Source organism: Myotis daubentonii, chromosome 18 (assembly GCF_963259705.1).
Source record: "Myotis daubentonii chromosome 18, mMyoDau2.1, whole genome shotgun sequence".
In the NCBI taxonomy this organism is placed as follows: Eukaryota; Metazoa; Chordata; class Mammalia; order Chiroptera; family Vespertilionidae; genus Myotis; species Myotis daubentonii.
The window spans coordinates 6,280,881-6,299,879 of NC_081857.1; the positions used below are offsets into that span (position 1 = coordinate 6,280,881).

Sequence of the window (18,999 nt, forward strand, 5' to 3'; positions counted from 1 at the left end):
ATAAGAAATGCCCTAACCTTTGGAATAGATATTGATAGGATTGGAATCAACTGGTATAAATACAGATGTAACAATACAACAGCACACACAACCTAGAGACAGAACCTAGTGAGAGAACATGGCAAAAGATCTTGGACAGAACCTGGCTACAGAACCTGGTTGCAGGACCTGGCTGGAGAACCTACAGAACCTGGCAATAGAACCAGGCAAGAGAACCCAACCATGCTGATCAACTGAACGCTGCCTCTGTGTCATTCTTTCTTCGCCGACTCCGTCCACACCTTTGGGGACCCCTGGACCTGCTGGGGATGGACCCCAGAAGTAGACTAAACCAGGGGACAATTTCAGTGAGGAGTTTTCTAACTACTGCCTGTGCTGTCTCTGCCTTGGTTGGGTATGCCTCAGGCCAGCCAGAGAAGGTATCAACAAAAACCAGCAGGTACTTATATCCTCCTTGTCCTCCTGGTATCTCAGTGAAGTCCACTTCCCAGTGTTCTCCGGGGTTTTGACCTCGGAATCGCTGCCCCGGCTCAGCCACAACAGAGGGCCCTTGGTTCACCTGGGCACATACTTGGCACCTTCTGGCCAAGTCTTGGGATATTTTCGGGAGCCCTGGGATGTAGAATTCTCTTCCCAGTAGTTCTGATAGCTTTGTTCCCCCCAGGTGGGTGCTTTGGTGGGTCTGGGAAGCAATGGTCCACCCCAGGGCTTCTGGTACTATAGGCCTCCCATCTGGTAGAATTAGCCATCCAGCCTCTCCTTCCCGAGCCCTTAGCTTCTCAGCTAGCTTCTGTTCCTCCGGTAGATAAGTAGGCTTCTCTGGGAGCCTTCGTGTTGGCAGGGCTACGAGAACGTCTAGGGGCCCTACTGGTCTTTTAGTCAATTCCTTGGCTCCTATATGGCTGCCAGGTGGTTAAGTATATCAGGAGCTTTTTCCTTTCCTCCTGTGGTCAGGAGACTTATTTAAGGTGGCTCCCGTGTCCTCCTGTATGGGCAGTGTGAGGAGATATATCCCTGCATTCCCTGGGTAGGTCTGGCAGGGCGAGTGCCGGGGCGCTCACTAGGGCTTCTTTCTAATCCTGGCAGATTGTAGATCTCCCTTGACTCCTTCTCATGTTACTAATGCTGCCCCCCCCCACCCCCCCGCATACCGGGTACCTTTCTCTACAAAGCTGCTCCAGTCCATGTAGAGGGTCTCATCCGGATTCTGCAGGGGCTGGTTCACAGGGTCCTCGTGGAGGGAAGTGAGGGTAGTCAGCGTCTCCTCGTAGTCATGCAAAGGGGTCTCTGCCTCCTTGTCAGGGAGGAGTGTGGCCGGGTTCAAGGAAGCTGTTTTCAGGAAGCTGAAATGTTCACTCTTTTTCCCTTTCCCCACCAGAGGGCCTGAGTAAGTGCTATGAGTTCCACAAGGAAGTCCACCTTTTGGCCCCCCATTGTCAGGGTCATTCTGGGCTCCTGGGGGCCAGCTGAGCCCCAACAACCCCAATCCACCTCCTTCACCAGCATGGGAGGGAGTCGGTTCTCTCACATGTTCAGAGCACTCTCTTTTCCAATGTCCTTCCTTTCTTCAAAATGCACACTGATTTTTCCCAAGCCTGGGTTGGACTCCTTTTCTTCCACGAGGCTTTCCTTGCCCTTGTTGTCTCTCCGGCCCCTTGGGCCTCCCTCCTCGCTCAGGGCCAGGAGGACCTTGGCCATCCAGGTGTTTAAACCTGCCATCGGGTCCTCCCGATTGTCAAAAACTTTCTGGGCCACCTCAACCAACTTAGAGATTGATTTCCCCACAAAGCCTTCTAACTTCTGTAATTTTTCCTAATATTTGGGGCCGACTGGGAAACAAATGCAACATTGACAGCCTTCCGAATTTCTGGGGCATCAGGGTTAGGCCCCTGGACTGTTTCTGTCACCTTAGAGAGGTTTTTGGGTCTCTGAGCAGCAGCTCAGATGCCCCCTAATAGAGTCTGGGGATACTGATCGAAAGCCTCCTTTCCCCTGTCATTATAGGGGTTCTAGTCGGGTCGCCTGGAGGGAAACACAGCCTCTTAATCTGTCTTTAATGGTAAGAAGAAATTTACAATGTGTCTATTTTTAAATAGACAGTTACAGCTGTCTCTGTAGTAGGGCTCCCCTTATTTGATTTGTTCTCTCAGAACAGACTAAAGGAGCTTTATTTCCTTACAGTGTTTTATATGTCACAGGACCTCACAGGGTCTGTAATTCCTGTAACAGAGGGCTAGTATTCACCACTTTATTAACCCCCCTCTGTTCTAGACAGGCCTTCCCTAGTTTCCTACAGTTGAGGTTTTGTGCCACCCCTGACATGGGCATGGCCACACCGGCCTGCAAGACAGTATACAGGTTGCTAACTGTTAATTGTTTTCCAATAGAGACCAAAATCCAATGGGTATTCTTCTTTGCCCAGTTGGGCACCTGCCCTCTTGGCAGCTAGTCACCCGTTACTTTTTGGGTTCATTTTACATAGCCTTCTTCCAGGATAGTTTACACTTAGCCATAACAATGGCCCTCAATGTGGGAGACTGGACACTTGTCAGTTACTCCTAAAGACTACCAAGGACTGTAGACCAGCACCGGTCTACAGCAGCTGCTGGCAGTTACAGCTACATTCAAACCTGTAGGAGAATTAAAGGTTAATATAACATATTAATACAATGAAATATAATATTGGCACTATGGCCACCTCAAGCAGTTAAATCTTCTGCTACTACACATGAGATATGGTAGGGCTATATAAACATCTTAGGGAGGTGACGAAAGTCTACTCTTGACCTTTCTATATAAGGCAAAATTGTCTTTGTCTCTTTGGAGCCATGTCCATGAAGATGCAGGCATCATCTAAGTTTATTATACAATTTTCTGTAGGCCACTGTCAGAGCTGTGCATTGTGGCCAGTTCTTCTCTTTAGCTATAAACATAGTTTGTCCAATTTTCTTAAAATGTATTCTGGCACAGGAGAAGGTTGTTTTGCTGTATACAGGTAGCTTAACCCCTATACAACTGGGCTTGGACCTTTGCCTAGTAAACTGCAGTCTTTAAGTTCAATATGCAGCCTCTGGTCCTCCTAACCCAGTGAAGTTCCGGCCAGTCTCTGAGTCAGACTCCTCCTCTCTTGGAGAATTTCAAAGTTCTGATGGCTCCCAGGTCCAGGGAGAGTGCTCTTTTCTTTGCCCTTTTGTTAACCCTGTTTATTAGTTATAGGGCCCTGCTTTCCTTGTCTTCCTATCAGTCACTTATGGCAGAGCAGCAACCAGGCCTCTTCCAAGGGAGTGCACTATAAGGGGATATCAGCCCCTCCTCTTCCAGCAGCAACAGGCACTAAACCCTTTCTGTACATTTGCAAACAGGGAGCTTTCGCTAGCTCTATCCGCAGCTTTCCCTACTTCTCTTGCTGCTTCTTCTTCTTTCAGGGCAGTGGGCAGCTCAGGCATCCAGCCCCCCTTCTTTGACCTGGCTCTCAGGGGGTGAGTCTGCCTTGCAAACAGTTCTAAACTTCTAAATCACCAGTGTGGCTGCGGATTTCAGGTCTGTTTCTCCTTTGCTTTTCTCCTGGGAGTTTAGTTGTTTTTAATGCATTAGAATTATTTATTTTTAGAAACCTTAATCTTTTTTTTAAATTTTTTTTATTGCTTACAGTATTACAAAGGGTATTACATATGTGTCCATTTTATCCCCCCGCCCTAGACAGTCCCCTAGCCTCCCCTATCCCCCAGTGTCTTATGTCCATTGGTTATGCTTATATGCATGCATACAAGTCCTTTAGTTGATCTCTTACCCCCCTACCTCCTGCCCCCCAACCCTCCCCGGCCTTCCCGCTGCAGTTTGACAATCTGTTTGAGGCAGCTCTGCCTCTGTACCTATTATTGTTCAAAAGTTTATAATGGTCTCTATTGTCCATGAATGAGTGAGATCATGTGGTATTTTTCCTTTATTGACTGGCTTATTTCACTTAGCATAATGCTCTCCAGTTCCATCCATGACGTTGCAAATGGTAAGAGTTCCTTCCTTTTTAGAGCAGCATAGTATTCCATTGTGTAGATGTACCACAGTTTTCTAATCCATTCATCTACTGATGGGCACTTAGGCTGAGAAAACTTAATCTTTTAATGATTACCAAAAGTGAACAGTCAGCAATTTTAGATTAATATTTATGAACACATTTTAAAGTACTTTTACTCTTAAGATATATCTAGACCTTTTGTAATAAAACTAAGAACAGGTATCCGTTTAATTTAGCAATGGAAGGGTTAAAAGAATAAACTGGGCAGAGAAAGACTGTGCTTACAGTTAACAAAACACAGTCACAGGCAGTAAAGAGATAAGAAAACCATAAATAACAAGTTCTTTGAAATTTACTACCTTGTTAATTTGCTAAGCAAACAGTTAACTTGAAAAGACTTCTCTCTTGCTTTTTACAAGCAATCTCAGAACTAAGCAATCTTGGAATTACAGCGATTTACAACCCAGGTAAGAGCAACTGATACTTTCACCAGACATTCATTCAGCAAAGGCATTTAGCTACCACAACACACAGTTTTTCCTAATTCAATCTGAATCTTAAACTTTTAGCTGGCAAATCAAATATTCAGCATTCCTCAATCAGTAACACTTTTAAGAATAAACTTCAAAAATGCAAGACATAAGTTTTTTATCATTTGAGTTCAGTAAGCTTCAAGGCCCCAAGTCCCCAGCGGTTCTGGAAAACCACACCTGAGGCTGGCAAGCAGGTTTGGCCCAGCTCTTGACTTTAAAACGACCATAATGCTTAAAGGAGTAGCTTGAGTCTGTCCCATAACGTCCATTCAATAAGTCCACAACATTAGACAAAACAACAAAAAGAACAAAGACAAAACAAATCAGCCAAATGCAACCTAAGGTTGCCTGGAACCTGCAGCTTGCTCCTTGAAGTCCTGAAAATTTTTTCAAAAAACTTTGCAGCAGGGAGCACACAGAAGCAGACGATGACTGCCCCATTTTGACAAACACCAAGACAACAAACACTAAGACAAATAAACACTAGACAGACAAACCCAGTGCAGCCTAAAGCCGCACCTACCAGGGACCCCGGCTGCGGGTCAGGACCAGGAGTACTGCTGCATCCAGCCCTCCATTTAGGTCCTTCCGTGGGACGTCCCAATTCCTGTTTAACGACCGGTCCTTACCTCTCTCAAGAGTCCAGGTGGCTCGCTTTCCGAATTGAAAGTTTTTGGGTGGACTGGAGGCCTCCTTGGTAGTCATTCCCCACAGGGATGTGGTGTATCTCGCTGCGTGCCCGGCGACAACTTGGGGAGAGCCTCCTTCCTTAAATAGGGGGTCCCTCTCACCCCTGCTAGGGGAGAGCCTCCTGCCCTAAATAAGGGGTCCCTCTCACCACTGCCGGCCTCCAAATGTTATGGGTTAGCTCAGCGAGATAGACCACCAACTCAGAATTTAAATTTTAAGAGCCTTTATTAAGCTGGCCAGCTGACTTCCAGCCGTGCCCTTCCCATAAGAGCCCACAGCTTGCAGTGCCTACTGAGAGTACAGCAAGACCTTTTATCTGCAACACTACAGAGTATTTTTTTTAAAAAAAGAAAAAACAAACTGCAAAGCAGTTCATTGGCCGTTCCTGGTACTGGCAGGGTAAAAAGTTTACATAAAATTTACTAGCAGGGTCACACCTGGCTGGGTTCAATCATAGCACATTGCTATTCTAGCGAGATAATTAGCAATTTTTCTCCCATGGTTCCTAACCCTGACACAATCCTTCTCCATATCCTGACACAATCCCTCTCCATGCGTCAGTCCCCCCTCCCAGCACATTCTGTAACATTCTGTAACCCTTCCATGGCTCAGTCCCACACCCTCTCACAGGATGTTTCAAGGGACCTGCTGTATATGGCATACTGTTCCTAATATGTTTGCTCCCACTCTTAACGTTATGTGTTTTAAACAGGACCACCTCTCTGAGAAAGGTTGTTTCCCCAGGTGAGGATTTTTATCAGTAAAACCCCTTATCTAACTGCCAGGCAGGTAGCTACATAATCTTTACTTAGAATAACCTCCTTCAGTTACTTCCTTGTAGCTTAATAGAACTATAGAGTAACCTTGGAATGGAGATAGGAAACGGCCTAACCTTTGGAATAGAATGGTTAGGATTAAGATCAAATAGTATAAATATAGATGTAAAAGGAGAATAAAGGGAGGAACCTGGCTAGGAGGAACCTTGCCATGATGATCACCTGAACGCTGCCTCCGTGTCTTTCTTTCCTCCCCGACTCCATCCACACCTTGGGGAACCCCTGGACCTGTTGGGGCTGGACCCCAACATATAATGAGGTCAGGGGTTGCCCCCTTTTTTCCCTATGGGATCCCGAAACTCCAGAGTCCACCCTGCTCCCAAGGATGTGCTTCCAGACCAGTAATCTGGTAACTGGAGGACGAGTCACTTGGAACTGCACCCAAAACCACACTGCAGCCAGTCTCACCAAGGCCAGCCCGGGTACCTTCTTTTGGTGCAATGGCACCTTAAGCAACTGCATGAACTCCTCTGACCCTGGGCCTTGCTTCATGGTCACAGTAGTTCCCCAACTAAACTTGTATGGAGAATTGGAGCTCTCCTGGCTGCTCCCTCCATCCCGCCCCCAGACCCGCTGGGCCGCCTTCCTCCCTGTCATGTTAGCAGTGAGTATCGCTGCCTTGGTAGGCCTCAACAGGGGGCCCTTGGGAACAGTCTGGTCTCTGCTCAGGACTTTAATAACTAGGTCCAGTTAGCCCTGGAGTCTACTACCACCTCTTTTAGCCTCCCTAAAGCGGCAAGTGACATCAGTAGCCCAGGTAGCCCTACAGAACCAGCACACCTCAGACTTTCTGACTGCAGAAAAAGGAGGAACCTGCATATCCCTTCAGGAGGAATGCTGCTACTACATCAACGAGTCTGGAGTAGTGGAGCAAAATGTGCAGACCCTGACTAAGCTGAGTGAAGAACTACATGCAAGACACTTCCAGGACAACTCTCCTTTTGGCTGGTTCCAAAGCCCCTTAGCTACCTGGGTCCTACCCATGATAGGGCCCCTGATTCTCATCTGTGTCTTTTTTCCCCTAGACCCCTACCTCCTCAAGTTCATCTGCTCCCAGATCACGGAGATGTCACGGGTGACTGTGAATCAGCTCCTGCTCCATCCCTACACTCGGCTGCTCTCTGATCTGTCTCTGCCTAACCCTGGCCTTTACCCCCCACCCCCTCATTGCCCCTGGTCAACTGGAAGCAGTTAGAATGAGTCGGCGTCCCCTATCACCAAAAGGCCGGGATGTTAGGTCAGACAGAGCCCAGGATTGGATACATGCAGACATGTGATGAGATAATGGACTCTCCCTGGAATTTCTAACAGATCAGTGTGCCAGACACAGATACCAGCTTCTCCCTGATGACCCCCACACAGATACTGACTCCTTCCTGAATACCCTGCCGACCCCCTGTGGTGGAAACTTCCTCAGCTCATGTCCCTGCCACTCACCCAACTGCAGCATAAAAAATGTGCCCCCCTCTCCTTTGGCACAAATCCACGGGCCCTGTCTTTGGGGTTCGTGGGTCGCCCGGGGATGCAGAATAAAACCTTTCCTTTCTTTTATGGTTGACTCTCTTTATTTCCTACGCTGCCTCCTGAGCCACCTAACCTAACAATATTCATTAAATATTTTTCTCTAAACTTTCTGGAAATATTCTTTTTGCTAAATGAAGTACAGTTGTTTTTAAATACCAAGTAGTAATTGCATTCAACTATTATTTCATTAATAATACCAGACACAGTTGTCAGTGCTGGGAGATGTAGCCATGAACAAAACAGAAGGAAAAACACACACACAAAACCCCTCTGCCTTTAAGGAACTCCATTTCTAATGAGGAGAGATGCATCCGGGGAAAAGTTCAGAGTCAAGACTAAGCAAGGCCTGCCTGTGAGAGAAGAGGCTTTTCCCGCCATAGTGAGGCTGTGTGGTGGAGAGTTTGAAGAAGTGGTGAGGGACCGTGAAGGAGCTAGCATGAGAAATCTGGGGTGAGATGGAGGGGAGCCATCCTTCAGGGGTGGGGAGAGGAAGTACTTAACCTCAGAGCCTGCTCAGTGGGAAACAGAACTTCAGATCTGCTCAGTGCTCATTGAATGGGTACGAAAAGGCTACATACTGTTGGACCCAAATATGTGATGTTCTGGAAAAGGCAAAATCATGGAGATAGTAGGAGATCAGTGGTTTCCAGGGGTTGGGGGTGTTTGAATTAGCCTGGAGATGGGAATGGGCAGGTTGGAAGAGGGGTGTGTTACTAAGATAAATTGGATTGAGTCAACTAAAAGATACCACATATCAACTAGATGCCAGATGATTTACACACATGATCTAATCTTAAGCCTCATGTAAGATTCTCATTTCATCAATAAGGAGACTCAGAAGTTCACTGACTTGTCCATAAAGTGGGGAAGACAGTGCTATCTTCTTTGTTAGGCTCCCTTAGTCCTCTGTGTCTCTACTTTTTTTTAAATCTTCACCTGAGGATATTTTTTCCATTGATCGAGAGAGAGAGAGAGAGAGAGAGAGAGAGAGAGAGAGAGAGAGAGAGAGAGAATGAAAGGGAGGGACTGGGGGCCTGGGGAGAGAGAAACATGGATGTGAGAGAGACATATCTACCGGTTGCCTCCTGCACATGCCCCAAGCCAGACCAGGGATTGGAAGACCAGGGGACCATTCAGTCCACAGGCTAATGCTCTATCCACTGGTCTGGTCCCCTGCAGCCGAGGTATGTGCCCTTCACCGGGAATGGAACCTGCCACCCTTTAGTCCTCAGCCAACTGAGCATAACTATCCAGGGCTGTGTCTCTACTTTAAAAAGTGAAAGGGAAGCTAATTAGATCTTCTTGCCTGTTTTTTCCCCAGTGGAGAAAAATTGGCCATTTCCTTATGAATGGTACCGCTGAGAACGGGAAGCCCCAACTTCATGCTCCAAGGTTCAGGGATGGGTTTTAGGGCTAGAGGGGGGAACAGGTATGCAGAAGCACTGATTGGTGGGGCAAGTTTTAATTGGAGGACCTCCTGCTCGATTTTTCTTAGTGTCACTATGAAAAAGAAAACTCTGACTGAAAAGTGCATTATTGTATGCAGGGGTATCCAGCCTCACGCAATACTCCAGAGCCAGTCCTGCTCAAGCACAACACCGGATGGGACAGAGGAGTGAGGATTCTCCCTCCCTTCCTCCCCCTCCTCTGCTGGAGACTGAATATTATACAGACTCCCAACAGCAGACTAGAGGATCACAAGAATCAAGTGAAAGATTTTAAATACGAAGAAGCAAAAAACACCCAACCAGAAAAGCAAAATGAAAAAAGAATCCAAAAATACGAAGATAGTGTAAGGAGCCTCTGGGACAGCTTCAAGCGCACCAACATCCGAATTATTGGGGTGCCAGAAGAAGAGAGAGAGCAAGATATTGAAAACCTCTTTGAAGAAATAATGACAGAAAACTTCCCCTACCTGGTGAAAGAAATAGACTTACAAGTCCAGGAAGCACAGAGAACCCCAAACAAAAGGAATCCAAAGAGGACCACACCAAGACACATCATAATTAAAATGCCAAGAGCAAAAGACAAAGAGAGAATCTTAAAAGCAGCAAGAGAAAGAAACCCAGTTACCTGCAAGGGAATACTCATACGACTGTCAGCTGATTTCTCAACAGAAACTTTGCAGGCCAGAAGGGAATGGCAAGAAATATTCAAAGTGATGAATGCCAAGAACCTACAACCAAGATTACTTTATCCAGCAAAGCTATCATTCAGAATTGAAGGTCAGATAAAAAGCTTCACAGATAAGAAAAAGCTAAAAGAGGTCGTCACCACTAAACAAGTATTATATGAAATGCTGAAAGGTATCCTTTAAGAAGAGGAAGAAGAAGAAGAAAAAGGGACAGATACAAATTATGAACAACAAATACACATCTATCAACAAGTGAATCTAAAAATCAAGTGAATAAATAATCTGATGAACAGAATAAACTGGTGATTATAATAGAATTAGGGGCATAGAAAGGGAGTGGACTGCCTATTCTTGAGGGGGGGAGGAGTGTGGGTGTGAGGGAAGAGATTGGACAATAATTGTGCACCTATGGATGAGGACAGTGGGGGCGGGGGACGGTGAGGGCAGATGGTGGGGGGGAACCAGGTGGAGGGGAGCTATGTGGGGAAAAAGAAGAACAACTGTAATAATCTGAACAATAAAGATTGAATTTAAAAATGAAAATACTGACTATGAGGGTGAATCAAAAACAAAACCCACTTTAAATATAAAGACACAGATAGATTAAAAGTAAATTAATTAAGCTGAAGCCTGTTTTGCTCAGTGGATAGAGCATTAGCCTGTGGACTGAATGGTCCCCTGTTAGATTCCAGTCAAGGGTATGTACCTCAGTTGCTGGCTTGATCCCCAGTCCCTATCAGAGCATGTGCAGGAGGCAACCAGTCAATGTGTCTCTCCCTTTCCCTTCACTCTCTCTAAAATTCAATGGAAAAATATCCTTGTGTGAAGATTAACAAAAACAAAGTAAATGGATTAAGTAACATTTAAGAGATTATAAGAAAAATATATTCCAAATTTCATTAGTTGTATAATGGTTATGTTTAAATTATTAACGCCTAAGAAATTGGGTGAAGCGTACATATAATATGCTGTAGTATTTTATAATTTTTTTACATGTATGAGAGTATTTCAAATTAAAATATTGAAAAATTAAAAATTAATAAAATATTAATTGAAATGTATCTGCATTGCATGAAAAAAATCTCCTAATTGCTTATAGCATAATTTATTAAATTGTGCTAAAATTTACAAGAAGTGAATTTAAAGAAGGGATTAGCCAAAGAAAATATATACACAACCCATGGACACAGAACAACAGTATGGTGATGGCCAGAGAGAAGTGGGGGGCAAGAGCTGGGTAGAGGGGGCAAAAGGGGGAAAATAGGGACATCCTATATAACAATAATAAAAGGCTAATATGCAAATTGACTGAGCAGCAGTATGGCCAGTTGCTATGATGTGCACTGGCCACCAGGGGGCAGACTCTCAATGCAGGAGCTGCCCCCTGGTGGTCAATGCACTTCCATATGGGGAGTGCCACTCAGCCAGAAGCTGGCTCATGGCTGGCCAGTGCAGAGGTGGTGGCAGGAGCCTCTCCCACCTCTGTGGTAGCACTAAGAATGTCCAACTAAAGGTTTAGGCCGGATCCCTTGGGTGCCTAAGCCTTTAGTGGGACATCCCCCGAGGGCTCCCTGGCTGCCAGAAGGATGTCTGACTGCAAGCTTAGGCCTGATCCCCCGGGAAGTGGGCTTAAGTCAACAGGTGGACATCCCCCAATGGTTCCTGGACTGCAAATGGGCACAGGCTGGGCTGAGGGAGGCCCCCCCGCCGGAAGTGCACTAATTTTTGAGCACCAGGCCTCTACTATCCTATCTAATAAAATAAAAGAGAAACATGGTAATTAGCCGTACCTCCTACCCTTCCCATTGGCTAATCAGGGCAATATGCAAATTAACTGCCAGCCAAGATGGCGGCCAGCAGCCAGGCAGCTTGAAGCGAACATGAGGCTTGCTTGCTTCAGTGACGGAGGACTCCAACGTTCCCCGCCTGCCGCTGCCGGCCTCTGAGCTTGCAGTTTGAAACATTGTTACAAATATAGAAGCTAAATAAAACCCCAGAAACCTGCTTTCAGCCAGCCGGGATCTCAGAGCTGGAGTTGAAACAGTGTTTCGATTATAGAACCCAAACAAACCAGATACCTGCTTTCAGCAGACGAGGCCTAAGAGCTGGAGCCAAGCCTCAGAGCTAAAGCTGGCCCAGAATAATAAAAAAAAGAAAAAAAGGAGCGGTTGGGAGCTTCAGTCACCCGCCAGCCTGAAAACAGCCCTCAGCCCCTCACACAGACTGGCCAGGCACCCCAGTGGGGACCCCCACCCTGATCCAGGACACCCTTCAGGGCAAACCAGGTGGCCCCCACCCATGCACCAGGCCTCTATCCTATATAGTAAAAGGGTAATATGCCTCCCAGCACCAGAATCAGCGTGACAGGGGGCAGCGCCCAAACCCCCTGATCGCCCTGCGGCTCTGTGTGACAGGGGACGGGGCCACAACCTCCCTATCTGCCCTGCTCTGTTCGTGACAGGGGAAGGCACCCCAACCCCCTGATCAGCCCTGCTCTGTGCCTGATGGGGGGGGGCTCCCCAACCCCCTGATCGCCCTGCAGCTCTGTGTATGATAGGGTGCGGCGCCGCAACCCCTCCCCCACGGGCCCTGCTCTGTGTGTGACGGGGTAGAGCCATAACCTCCCCATCAGCCCTGCCCTGAGTGTGACAGGGTGCGGCGCCCCAACCCCCTGATCCGCCATGCTCTGTGTGTGACAGGGGGTGGTGCCCCAACTCCCCTTCGGCCCTACTCTGTGAGTGACGGGGGGAGGTCCTTAAGCCCCTGATGGGCCCTGCTCGGTGAGTGACAGGGGGTGTTGCTGCAACCTCCCCATCGACCCTGCCTTGAGTGTGACAGGGGGTGGTGCCCCAACCCTCCAATCAGCCCTACCCTGAGTGTGACTTAGGGTGGCATTGCAACCTCCCAATCTTCCCTACTCTGTGCATGACAGGGGGCAGCGCCCCAACTCCCCAATCGGCCCTGCTCTGAGCCCGACCAGGGGCTGCACCTAGGGATTGGGCCTGCCCTCTGCCACCCGGGAGCAGGCCTAAGCCAGCAGGTCATTATCTCGCGAGGGGTCCCAGACTGTGAGAGGGCACAGGCCGGGCTGAGGGACCCCCTCACCACCCCCCCGAGTGCACAAATTTTTGTGCACCGGGCCTCTAGTTTATAATAAAAGGATATATGCACCCCTATGTTCATAGCAACATTATTTACAACTAGAGACCCAGTGCACGAAACTCACACACTGGGGGTGGGGGCGGTGTCCCTCAGCCCAGCCTGCACCCTCTCCAATCTGGGACCCTGTGGGGGACCCCCACAGGGATTGGGCCTAAACTGTCAGTCAGACATTCCTCTCACAATCTGGGACTGCTGGCTCCCAACCGCTCGCCTGCTTGCCTGCCTGATTTCCCAAAACCGCTTCTGCCTGCCAGCCTGATCACCCTCTAACCACTCCCCTGCCAGCCTGATCAATGCCTAACTGCTCCCCTGCTGGCCTGATTGCCCCAACTGCCCTCCCCTGCTGGACTGATTTTTACCCCAAGTGCCCTCCCTTGCCGGCCTGATCACCCCTACCTGCCTCTACGTGCCTCATTGCTGCTAACTGACCTCCCCTGCTGGCCTGATCGCCACTAATGGCCTCTGCCTCAGCCCACACCAAGATGGCTTTGTCCAGAAGAAAGTCAGGTGTTCAGAAGATGGCCGGTCGACCTGGTCTAATTAACATATTACCCTTTAATTAGTATAGATAGCCAAGATCTGAAAACAGCTTAAGTGCCTATTAATAGATGAGTGGATAAAAAATCTCTGGTACATTTACATAATGTAATACTGTGTGGCTGTAAAAAAGAAAAATCTTACCTTTTGTGAGAGCATGGCTGAACCTGGAGATTATTATGCTAAGTGAAATAAGCCAGTCAGAGAAAGACAAATACCATATGATTTCATCTAATAAACTGACAAAATAGAAACAGAGGTATGGGTACATAGAACAGCCTGACTGACAGCTGTTAGAGGGATACGAGGAGGGCTGAATTGGGTGAAAGAAGGTGAAGGGATTAGTGGAAGAACATGTATGCAAAACCCATGGACACAGACAACAGTGTGATGGTGGCCAGAGGGAAGGGGGCGGAGCTAGGTGGTGGTGGGCAAAGAGGGGGGGAGGGGGCATCTGTCATAGTGTCAACAACAAAAATAAAGAACAAAAAATGCACACTAAAAAATCTGAGCCAACCCAATCCTATACTCTCAATGTACAACTGAGAAAATTAGTTCTAATGTTTGCATTTTATTATAGACTAGAGGCCCAATGCACAAAATTCCTGCAAGGACCTTGGACCCCCCAACCCCTCCCCCCCCCCCCCTCCACCACGGCTGGGGGCCTCTGCCCACTGCAGCTTTGTCTGGAAGGAGGGACGTCCGGTCTAATTAGCATATCATGCTTTTATTATTATAGATGTGATACTTATACCTGCAGAAAGTTTGGAAGACAAAAAATGTAGAACAAAATAAAATCACCCCCAACCTTTCCTCCTAGACCTAGAGGCTTCCAAGACTAAGTCACAGCCTTTCCTCCTACTTTTTTGTCTTTGCATTTTTATCACGGTTGTAGTCATACCATAGATCAAACTATGTCTTGTTTTTAAAGCTTAAATAGATTAGACAAGCTGGTTGTGAAAAATACTGGAGTGCTGGTTTTGTTACAGAGTAGGAAAATTTGTAGGCCTGCTTAATTATCTAGCCGCCTCAGCAGCTTGACGGCCTGTGCAAAGTTTCTAGGAACTGAGCTCCCACACCTGAGCTATGGCCCACAAAGAACAAACAGATCAACACACCTGGGCAACAGGCCCATAAGGAACAAACAGATCAACACACCTGGGCAACAGGCCCATAAGGAACAAACAGATCAAAAATAAGAATAGTCCTGACCTTTAAGTTACCCAGAAGTGAATAACAGGGGGAGGATGAATAGCTTGGCTAAAGCTACACAATTAGCTTTTGTAACTTGGCTTTGCTTGCTATGGGAACCTGAACATGGATGTAGTTTTCCCCTTTAAATATTGGACTCTGTAGATGGTCGGGGACACTTCTGTCTTGGGCTTCCTGAGTGGAGGAGCGGTCACTGGCCAGTCAATAAAGGCTCTCTACATTTTAATCAGTCTGGAGTTCTGGTCATTCTGTCGTTCACACTCCACAACATTTGGAGGCCCCAGCGAGATAACTGGCCATTGACTGGTCCGTGACCAGAGTCCAGGGAAGACATCCAAACTCCCAGACCTAGGGGTTGATCTCTGAGAGATGTTCCTCAGCCCTGGACTGATAGAGTTTGTCAGGTCTGTCCAAAAATTGTCTCACTGACTTCAGTTGGAGTCATCTGGATCTGATTCTTACCGGTAAGAAGACTCAATTCTTTTGACTCCCGATTCTGGTTCTGTGGGCCCTTCAGAGGTCTCCGGAAGGCTGGACGCAGCACTACTTTCGTTGAGACCAGATCCCGGTGCACGACAGTGCCCAGTGATCCTGAGTATGGTTGTTATTTGCCTTGCCTGTGTCTGTTGTTGCGTCCAATTTGTTGTTGTTTCTTTTGTCAGAATTTGTCAATCAGCTTCATGTACTGTCTGTACACCGCTTCAATGTTTTTTGAAAAATTTTCAGGACTTCAAGCGAAGAGCCGAGGGCTACGGAGCCCCTGTTAACATTTTTGATGTACAGAAATTCTGTGAGCGTGAATGGCCAACATTCCCGCAGATCAAGTGGCCTCCTGAGGGGTCAACTGATTTGGGTTTAGCCTATCAGGTCCAGGCTATAATTTTTGGAAAACCCGGGCACCCGGACCAAATGGTGTATATTCAAATTGGGATAGATGTCTTAACTGAAAATCCTAGGTGGCTCTGGGATTGCCAAAAACCCTCAGAAGAGAAAAAGAAATTGGGACAGAGACAGACTGTCCTCCTCACTAAACCTCCCAGGGAGGCTGAGAGGAAGCCCCTTGTCCTCCCACCTCCGCCAGAAGACCCCATCCAGGCAGAGACACCCCCGTATCTGTCAGCCCTGATGGCGGCGCCCCCTGAAGATCCTCTGAGTCCATCTCATACCCGCAGTGGGGCAGAGTACCGACCCTCACATTCAGCCCCCTCTCCGGACTCCTCTGGAGCCCTGATGTTGCCTTTGTACCAGATGGCCATTCCCAAGGGGGAGGAAAGGTGTTTTATGGTTTACGTCCCTTTTTCAACCAGTGACCTCTATAACTGGAAGAATCAGAATCCCTCTTTTTCTGAGAATCCGCAGGGATTAATCTCCCTCTTGGAGTCTGTCGTTTTCACCCACCAGCCCACTTGGGATGTTGCCAACAGCTCCTCCAGACCCTTTTCAACTCGGAGGAGAGAGAGCAAGTCAGGTCGGAGGGAAGGAAATTGGTTCTTGGCCCCGATGGCCAACTCTCTTCGGAGTCAGCATGGCTTGAGGCTATCTTCCCACTCTCCCGCCCTTTGTGGGACCCCAACACGGAGCCAGGTAAGGAGGCTCTCGATCGGTATCACCAGACTCTGCTGAGGGGAATCTGAGTGGCTGCGCAGAAACCCACCAATTTGTCTAAGGTAACTGAAACTGTACAGGGACCAAATGAATCTCCTGCCACTTTTCTAGAGCGCCTGTGTGAGGCCTACAGGCTCTACACACCCATAGACCCTGATGCGCCTGAGAATCGGCGGGCAGTTAACATCGCTTTCCAGTCCCATTCGGCCCCAGACATTAGAAAGAAATTACAAAAGTTAGAAGGCTTTGAGGGAAAAGTGCGGTCGGAATTGGTTGAGGTTGTTCAAAAGGCTTTTAACAATGGAGAAGACTCAGAGACTGTACAGACTGAGAAAATGGCAAAGGTCTTGGTAACTACCATGCAAGAGGAAAGAGGACAGGCACCCAAGACGCTCTGATTTAGGGAAGGACAAGTTTGCGCACTGCAAGAAAAGGGCCACTGGAAGAAAGACTGTCCAAAAAAGCCTCAGCAGTGCCCAACCCCGGTACTAGTCAAAGAAGTAGACTGACGGTGCTGGGGCTCCATCCCTATCAGCCCCCAGGAGCCCAGGGTCACCTTAAAAGTTGGGGGCAAACCTGTGGACTTCCTTGTGAACACCAGAGCTACTTACCTTGTTCTACAGCAGGTGGAGGGCCCTGTGTCCAAAAAACGAACCACCATTCTGGAAGCCACGGGAAAGACTAAACCTTACCCATGGACCCAGGCCTGAATTACCAACCTGGGGGCTGGGACAGTGACCCACTCATTCTTTGTGATGCCGGAGTGCCCGTACCTGCTACTGGGACGGGACCTTCTCAGCAAACTGCAGGCTACCATCTCCTTCCAGGAGGAGATGGCTACAGTGACTTTTAACCAGAGACCGGGGGCTGTGCTTTTGACTTGCCCCTTGAGTGAGGAATATCTCCTCACTGAGGGAACCGAGAACAACAATCCGGTCCCAGATGCCCCATTACTCCAAGAGCTGCAACAGAATATACCTGGAGTATGGGCAGAGAGTAACCCCAGGATTGGCGGTCCACAGAGCCCCAATTGTGGTACAACTCTCCAGCACAGCAATTCCAGTACGGGTTAAGCAATATCCAATAAGCCAAAAGGCCCGAAGAGGCATCACAGTCCACACAAAAAGACTGAAAAAAAGCAGGAATCTTAGACCCTTGCCACTCCCCGTGGAATACCCCATTGCTTCCTCTACAGAAAACAGGAATGGAGGACTTCAGACCCGTTCAGGACTTAAGAGAGGTCAATAAGAGGGTAGAAACTATACATCCCACGGTACCTAATCCATGTACCCTCCTGAGCCTGTTGCCTGCACTGGGGAAAGCGTGAGAAACTAAACTGGACTGAAATTGAAACTAAGGCTTTTCAAGATTTTAAATAAGCCTTAGTTAGCGCACCAACGTTAGTACTGCCATACCTCACAAAGCCATTTCAGTTACATGTGGCAGAGGCTCGGGGAATCACAAAGGGGGTGTTAACCCAATCCCTGGGACCATGGAAAAAGCCAGTGGCATACTTATCAAGCGGTTAGACCCCGTGGCTGCAGGGTGGACGGGGTGTTTGAGAGCAATAGCAACTATAGCTACGTTGGTAAAGGAAGCCTCAAAACTCACCCTCGGGCAGGACTTGCAAGTGGTGGCTCCACATTCCGTGGAGGCACTGTTGCGAAGCCCACCAGAGTGCTGGCTCTTGAATACTCAGATCACCCAGCATCAGGTACTCTTGCTTGATCCTCTGCGAGTCAGTTTTCTCAAAAGGGCGGCACTTAACCCTGCTACCTTGTTGCCTGATGACGACCCCGAGCAGCCGCTCCATGACTGCACTGAAACCCTGTCCTCACTCAAGAAGCTTCAGAATCTTCGAGAGGACCTGATGGACCAGCCCCTGCCAGACCCTGACGAGACCCTATATACACTGATGGAAGCAGCTTTGTGGTCGACAGGACCAGGTACACAGGAGCAGCGGTTGTGACAGCTGACAAGGTACTCTGAGTGCAGGCACTGGGGCACGGGACATCAGCTCAGAAGTCAGAGCTAATGCACTCACCCAAGCTCTACGGTGGAGGAAGGGAAAGGCAGTGACTATATACACAGACAGCCGGTATGCATTTGCCACTGTTCAAGTTCACGGGGCCTTATACCAAGAAAGGGGACTCCTAACATCAGGAGGAAAGGAAATGAAAAATGTCCCAGAAATCCTTACCCTCCTTGTAGCCCTTTGGATGCCAAAGGTGGTGACAGTCCTACACTGCAAAGGACATCAGTCAACTGACACCCGGAGGCATGGGGAAATGCCTTCACAGATAAAGCAGCCAGGAAGTCACCCAAAAACCAGTGGAGTCCCTCCATATTTTACCAGCCCTCCCTGCAAGGGTCTTTGAGGAGATTCTAGTCTACTCGGAGGAGGCTACTGTTCTGGGGAAAAGCCTCCAGGCAAAAGAAACATCTGGAGGATGGAAAGAATTGTCGAACCAGAGACTGCTCGGTCCAGAGGCCCTGGGAAAGGAACTCATTTCCCAGATCCATCAGAGTACTCATCTGGGGGGAACCAAGCTGCTAGAACAACCTAAACAAGATTATTATATTCCTAAACTCTTTCAGGTCTTAAAGGATATCACAAGGAGATGTCACATCTGTGCACAGGTAAACCCCGGGAAGCGGTCCCATTTAGTCGGGGAAACCAGACTCAGAGGGAAAAGTGCTGGAGAGCATTGGGAAGTAGACTTTACAGAATTACCCCCAGGACTGGGAGGC

General features: G+C 48.1%; 2 protein-coding genes across 2 annotated transcripts in view; both read left to right on the forward strand.

Moving 5' to 3' along the window:
* Positions 1–18,999, forward strand: part of LOC132220919 (antigen-presenting glycoprotein CD1d-like) — a 102,220-nt gene that overhangs the window by 25,168 nt on the left and 58,053 nt on the right. The window lies entirely within an intron of this gene.
* LOC132221043 (antigen-presenting glycoprotein CD1d-like) overlaps positions 1–18,999 on the forward strand; it is a 33,027-nt gene that overhangs the window by 5,705 nt on the left and 8,323 nt on the right. Inside the window, exons 3-6 of the mRNA XM_059674973.1 lie at positions 7,100–7,149; positions 15,370–15,467; positions 15,684–15,917; positions 18,004–18,194. Of these exons, the coding sequence (XP_059530956.1) occupies positions 7,100–7,149; positions 15,370–15,467; positions 15,684–15,917; positions 18,004–18,194 (573 nt within the window). The remainder of the gene's footprint in view (positions 1–7,099; positions 7,150–15,369; positions 15,468–15,683; positions 15,918–18,003; positions 18,195–18,999) is intronic.